We start from the raw sequence: 7,490 nt of genomic DNA, 5'->3' as shown, positions 1-7,490 counted from the left end.
CCGGCCATCCATTGTATAACTACGTAACTTCTAATACAACTGTTGGACACATTATCATTAGAGGTCTCATCAGTTTTAATTTTGAAAGTAGAAAGCTATCAATTTTTTCGTCAGGCCCTCTTCGCAAAATAGTGGAAACGAACGAGAAATATCAGATAATTAAACACCCTCCAAACCCGCAATAATATCAAGACAAACTTTGGATTTGCTCAAGATTTTTGATAATGTATGTCTCACATGAAACTGGAGAAGATACTTTTAAAATGGAGGCAGGGCCTGGATTTCCTAATAAATTTCCCTTCTCTTATACTCTTAATGGATAATGATGCACTGAGTTGATATTTCACTTTTAAAATTTATACTTGTTCCTAAACTAATGGGTCCTTTGTTCCCATCCAGATCTTATATATGTACAATTAATTTGTCCCAATCAAGAATAAAAGCACAGAGGAAAAAAGAAGAAAAAAAGAAAAGGAAATCGGATGCTTTCATGAACTTAGACAGATTTTAATGGAATTTAAGTTCGACGACTGATAATTGATGTAAACCAAATTTAAGTCGTCATCATATCATTTGATAAAATCCATTGTTAAACTGAAATATTTGACTTATTTTCACTATACATGTTCGAAAAATGTTTTACCCTGTCCATCAATTACATTAATTATACGACATGTGTCAAGAAGTCGAGAGGCCAATCATATTTGAACGGTTAAAACGAGTTAAAGACAATTACTCCCTCCGTTTTAAAATATTTGTCTTCCTTACTAAAAATATTTATTGTTTTATTTAATCAAGACAAAATCAAGTAACTTTTCCATTTTACCCTTGTATTAATTAGCAACATTTAAGAGATTCTCACCATTGATGTACAGTCAAACCTCTCTATAATTGTCATTTGTTATAACAGTATTTCACTATAACGGCCTGATTTTCTCCGGAACCGATTTTTAATGTTATATTTTACTTCTATACAAGAATGAAGCATCCGTTATAGCGGTACACTCTTTGTAAAATTACCTCTATAACAGCCATACTCAAATAGTGTGTAATAATATTTTGTAAGAAATATATTATGTGACAACAAAAGTGTCGATAAAGAGCCTCAACCTACTGTTACTTGGAGATAGAAAAGTCAAATGTTAAGCACTTAGACAGCCTTCAAGGGAACGCTATTGAATTTCCTTTTGCTGAACGTTTGGACAAAAAATTTCGTCAGTTGAAGCGTTATATTATCACTAAGAGACTAGAATTTACGAAACACCTACAATTGTAGAGTTCTTACGTCATACTTGAAATATTTAAATTCTCAATTAATTTAAAATGCATATGTTCCATATATTTTAATTTTTTATCTGTGTGGTACAATTAGTTATGGATTTAGTAGTAATTTATTAGTCTTTTCAATTTTTAATTTATGAGATATGAAAATCAATTGAGATTTTAAAATTTACAAGTATATTGTTTTCGTTTATAACATAAAAAGTCCAAAAAGTTAATTATTTGCGTACTTTTATTTATAACGAACTTAAATGAGATCTAAATATCAAATGCCAAGATACATAAATAAACCCTCACTATAGCAGCCATGAAATTTCCGGACAAACGCTACCGCTATAGAGAGGTTTGACTGTAGTAGATATTTATTGAGGAAAGATTACATGAAATATGTTAAGAGGGTAAAACAGTCAAAATGCTACCCTTATAAATGTTTTCTTAAGGGGCGTGCAAATAAAAAATGTGACAAAAATTTTGAGATGGAGGGAGTAACATATTAAAACCAAACCTCTCTAAACTTGTTAGGGATCCTTTACAGAGGCGGATTCAGGATTTAAACTCTATGGGTTCAATTTTAAAAAATTTAGTATTGAATCCATTATATTTTTAAAGTTATGGGCTCATATCTACTATTTATTACAATTTTAGTAACTTTTTACACATAAATTTATACACCACGTCGCAAGTAATAAAGGGTTCAATTTTCAAGACTAGATACGCCTCTGGTCGTTTGGTAGCTAGTTAGAGTTATGCAGATATTAATAAAAGATGAATTAGTTATGAGAGAATCTATGTATTATTTTATGCAGGTAATTAGTTATGTAGGATTTAGTTATCACGTAGTATTAGTTAATCCACCTTCTATCCTGCATCAAATAATAGATAGATTTCTTCATTACTTTACATGTATTAGTTATACGGATTTCTAAATTGCAAACCAAACACCATATTAATTTTATACATGAATCATTTACCTCCTAACCAGCTACCAAACGTGGTATACTTATGCAGAATTTTAATACCTGCATAACTCAACTCCAAACCAGCTATACCCAACGACACATTTAACATGGGTAATGGCTTAGATCTATTTACACTAAAAACCGATACAACTTAATTTATTTAATAAATATTGATTTGTGTAATTTTAGAGTCAAAGAATTTGAAGGGGAAAACGCAGGTGTGAGGTGAGAGGTGGAGGGTGGATAGTGACAATGGGGTTTGCTCATACGGGTGCACGTTTTTGGGGAGACGGTGAGGGACGGCGGTGGAGCAAATAATCTCAATGAGGCAGGATAAATTTTAAAAAAGAGATTAAAATTTTCAAAAGAGGGTCAAAATTATCTATCAACAATGCTAATTAATCTAGGATAAGGATTAGGGTTTAAGATTTGTCCGCTAGAAAATAATGGCATAAGTTGTAACACCTCGTACCTTTAAACTAGGCTACGTTCATGATTCAGGACTTAGAAACAAGATGGAAATGTTGGGATTCAAAATTTGCTCTATCACGGTAAAAGTACGTGTTGCGACTTTTTGTACGGGCCGTACATTGATGTACGGGATGTACATTGGTGGGCGTACATCATTGGAAAATAACATAAGTCACTGGAAATTGGAGATGAGGTACCGGCAGATTATACGGGATGTACATGATGTAGGGACCGTACTTCTAGCCCGTACAATAAAGTACGGGACGTACCACGTAAGTCGTACTTCCCCCGTCGAATGCTGATGTTCACTGGAAATTGAACTCCAAGTTCGGCCAGAATGTACGGGCCGTACTTCTATGTACTGGCCGTACATGGTGGCCGTACTTCACCCGCCTCGGCCAGAAACTATAAATACATGGGATCAATTTTATTTCCCACTTTTTACATTCTTCAAGCCCTAGGACTAAGTCTTCTCCTCCTTCCATTGAAACACATCAAGGTAAGCCTATTCTATGCATTCCAAGTCAATTCTAATGTGTACCCATGATTCCTAAAAAAGAATTCATCATTCTTAATCTAGGGTTTTCAAGAAAACCCATTTAAGTAATTCAAGATTAAGGCTTTGGGATTCTTCTTCAAAGTTCAGACCTTTACTACTAGTTTGGAGTATTAGCAGGTATGTAGGGTTTCTATCTACGTGTCGAAACATCTTTGTTCTTCCCCACGCCACGATACAAAATTAAATCTTTTTTTTTCTGTTGCATATGTTAATAACAAAAAAAAATTGTGTTATACACAACTTATTCTACTTGTGTGTCAGACTTTATTTTGTCTCATAAGTTTGTGGATCTAAATTGTGTGGACCCAAAAGTTAAAGATACTGGTAAAGAAAATTTTATAGATATAGACAAAAAGACAATCACACAACTACTATATCAGTTTGTGACATTATTGTTATAAAGGATAAATTCATTACTTTAGCATAACAAAATATAAATATATGTATCTTTATAGTTATAATTGATGAAGTTATTATGCATAAAATTAACCTCATAGTATTATTATTCTCTTTAAGATATCAAAAATCAAAATAGGCCATTTCAAAATTCAAAGGGAGACTTAAATTTAACTTTATTGTTCTTTGGGCCGGGCTGAAATGGCTAGATTGGGCTATATCAATTCCCAAGTTGTATATTTTCAAGCCTCGACTAGTTGGGAGTGGAGAAGGCCAATGTAGGCCCAATTTGTGGAGTAATACAACACGGGATTGCTCAATATTTTGCGCGGATTGGCCTTCAAGGGTCCGGTGTGTCCAGTCAGCCAAATTAATCCCACATTTGATCAATATTTGGGCTTAATACCATAAGCTGTCCGGGTGGCCTAAATTAATGCCAAAAAATGACCGGCCTGGGCTTTTAGTGGCGACTTTTAGTCGCCACAAAAAGTCTGTTTTTTTTTTTTTAAAGCGCCTGGGCTTTTAGTGGCTAATTTTAAATCTTTTAATCGCCACAAAAGACTTGCTACAGATTTTGGCTAGCGGATGGAAATAGTTTGTGGGCTAATTTTTGGATTTGGAAATAGATGGGCCAGCGTGTGGGATTATTGGTGGCCCAGTGACCATTTGTGTCCTTTCCCCTTAATTTTTCCCCCTCAAATTCTTTGGTCTTTAATGTTTTTCCTTCGCTTAAAAAAGGTGGCTGAAAATAGCTCGAGATTCTAGGTTCGAACCCCCGCTCAGTAAAAAAAAAAAAAAAAATCGCAAGGCAAGGCTTTGCAAAAAGTCTGTCTTATGCGGCAAAGGTTGCCTTAAGGCATAACTAAAGTCTGCCGCATAAGGTGGCCTTTTCGCTAAGCCTTGCCTTGCGAATTGTTTTTTTTTTTTTTTTTACTGAGCGGGGGTTTGAAGCCCGAACCTCAGGGGATTTTAGGCGAAGGACAAAAATTAAAGACCAGCAATTTGACAGGCAAAAATTAAAGACCACTCCCAAAGAAGGGAAATCGTGCAAATTGCCCGGATTGTTTACAACAAAGTAGCTAGCCTATTTCCACAAGTGAGGTCTCTGGGAGGGTGAGTATACGCAGACCTTACCCTTACATTTGTGGGGTAGAGAGGTTGTTTCTGATAGACCTCGGCTCAAGAAACTCATTTTTCTGAATGATTTTAAAAGAAATGCCAGAGTAGATCATGAAAAAATAACGAGGAACGAAAAGTACTGACAGTAAAAATAATAAAATAACCAACAAAAAAAAAAAAAAAAAACATAATACTAAAATTGAAGAATATGATAATGCTAACATAATCATAATATTAATACTGGTAAGGGAACATAGTGGTGCTCTTGATTAGAACCTTGCTCTACTACTGGGAAGAGAGAAAACACTTGACTACCTACTAACCGTCTACCCTAATCTTCGGCCTCCATGCTCTCCTATTTATGGTCATGTTCTCAATGAGTTGACCTGGTTAAATCAACTATCCCAAATTCTTCCTCGATCTACCTCTACATCTCCTCAAAACCTATCACTGTCAACCTCTCGCACCTTCTCACTGGGGCATCGGTGCTCCTTCTCTTCATATGCCTCAACCATTTCAGCCATGATTCTCGCATCTTGTCCACCACAAAGGCGACTCCCACTTTGCCCCATATATCTTCGTTCTTAATCTTGTCCTCCATCTAAACTTCCTCATTTGTACTACCTTCATCTTCTGAACGTGAGAGACAACACGGGATTGTTTGGTTCAGAAATTAATTACTATATGGGAATTTTTTATGTAAGAATTAAAACTGAAGAAACTGCTATGCGGTGATTAATAATGAAAAGATGGTCATATACGAATTGCTTACGCTAAAAGAACATTTTTTAACAGTGAGCAGCAGAAATTTTACGACCTAGTACCAACAAAAGTAGTACAGAGGGATCTGCCAGGAGTTAGAGAGCCCAAGAATTGATTGTCAAATCTCAGAATAGCCTTCTCTTTTGATTATGTTATGTGGCAATTCATACTTGAATTTCAAGTTTAGCTGATTCAATGATTTGTAACGTCAATATTGGTAACACAACGTCAAATTCTTGCGCAAGTTACAACTGAATAACCCGTAAAAACGCTATAAAAATGAAACAACTACTATTTCTTAAAATCCCACAATTTCAACCATACTCTTGAACACTCACTCCACGACATTCAGAATCACATATCTCCTACATTATTCCGTGCTCATGAGAAATAACAAATATTCGGTAGAATAAAAAAAACATAGAGATTTCAAGCTCAATTTCACAAAAGAAAGAAAGCCAGTTATGGTCATTCCCCTAGAATAAAGATCATCAGACAAACATAAAGGTCTTTTCCTTCTCTCTTTTTTTTTTTTTTTTTTTTTTTTTTGGATGAATGGGATGGTTTTGAGGTGCTATCAGAAGGGGCTAGCAAAGGGCCGAATTACTATAACAACCCCTCTATTTACTCAATATATAGCAGTTATTCTCTTTCAATCAACAAAATGAAAAATGGAGGGAGAAAAAAAGGTGACAACCATTATAAAAAGTATAACATATATCCTACAAATCAACAAACCTTTAAAGGGATGTAAAATTAATAAGAGGAAAGAAAGATCATCTCTTAAGATCATCTCTTGTTCTTCTTCCTGCTTTCAAGAATTTTCTCCAAGTCATTATGCCTACAAGGGACAGCAAGAACCCCTTCTTGTTCGAAACCAAATTCTTCCTCAGCTTGCTCCAACAACCTCACAAATCCTGGATCCGCCAAATAGCTCAAATCTACGACAAACCTCCTCGGTTTACCATCATCAATTGCATGCACCACAAAATGCCCTTCCTTCACATCTTTTGGCAATGAGGCCACATCGTCGTCCCAATCATCGATAGCACGCCTGAAACTGGATCTTCTTGAGAATTGAATGATCTTTTTCAGCATCTTCGCGATTCGCTTTGGGCTCGTTGTACCTGCAAACATCCTTAAACACGTAATTCTTCAAAACAACTCACAAGGTAGGCACGATCTTCCAGTACAAGAAGGAATGTGTTAAGAGCAAACTTATACAAAGTGAAGGGAGAACAGAGGATTTGGTTTGTGAAAAGCATAGATGATATGAAATGCATGTGAAATAACATTAACCATGTTACTGAAGCATCACTTTCAGCTACCTTGTCCTTTCAAGGATAACATGCAGTATGTTGCAAGCATGAATGTAGAAGCAACTTAAGAAAGTTCACATAGTTTTTTATTTTATTTTTTATAATAATGTGTCTAAGCCAGCTTGCGCGCATCTCAACTAATTTCACGAGGTACCTGCTACCTCCCACTAGTGCAAGTATTCGGTAACTCTGTCTACCAAGGCTTGGACAAATGGGAAGAAATCACCTAGTATTTTTGCCTTCTCATGGTTCTGAATCCACTTCATTGATCACTAAGCTACACCCTTGGGTGCTCTGCTTCACATATTTTCTTTGCATTAAATTAAGGAAGAACATATGGGACCTCTTAGGTTAATGATGTAAGACAATACATAAGAGAGTCAATGCTGCAAGTACTTTAACAGGGGACTTTTTAGGTTAATGATGTAAAACTATACATAAGAGAGTTGGTGTTGCAAATACTTTAGCAGGGGACCTTTTAGGTTAATGATGTAAAACTATTCATGAGAGACTCAAATGTAGCAAGTGCTTCAGCAGACAGCAAGCACAAAGAATTCCATATATAGCTACGTACATTTGCAAATGTTTACACAGCTAAATTAAGGAGGGCTATTTCCCCAGAAA

At 35.4% G+C, this 7,490-nt stretch overlaps 1 protein-coding gene across 1 annotated transcript; it reads right to left on the bottom strand.

Moving 5' to 3' along the window:
- Positions 1 to 5,658: 5,658 nt before the first annotated feature.
- Positions 5,659 to 7,490, bottom strand: LOC132050879 (auxin-induced protein 10A5-like). The gene has a single exon (XM_059442220.1). It carries the CDS (start codon positions 6,682 to 6,684, stop codon positions 6,337 to 6,339), a length of 348 nt encoding a protein of 115 aa, XP_059298203.1. The 5' UTR covers positions 6,685 to 7,490; the 3' UTR covers positions 5,659 to 6,336.

Source organism: Lycium ferocissimum, chromosome 3 (genome assembly GCF_029784015.1).
Source record: "Lycium ferocissimum isolate CSIRO_LF1 chromosome 3, AGI_CSIRO_Lferr_CH_V1, whole genome shotgun sequence".
NCBI classification, from domain to species: domain Eukaryota; kingdom Viridiplantae; phylum Streptophyta; class Magnoliopsida; order Solanales; family Solanaceae; genus Lycium; species Lycium ferocissimum.
This window is presented reverse-complemented; position numbering and strand designations above follow the sequence as displayed.

What these genes read in the sequence shown, in the direction of transcription:
- LOC132050879 (XM_059442220.1), bottom strand. Translation starts at nt 6,684, where the DNA reads ATGTTTGCAGGTACAACGAGCCCAAAGCGAATCGCGAAGATGCTGAAA.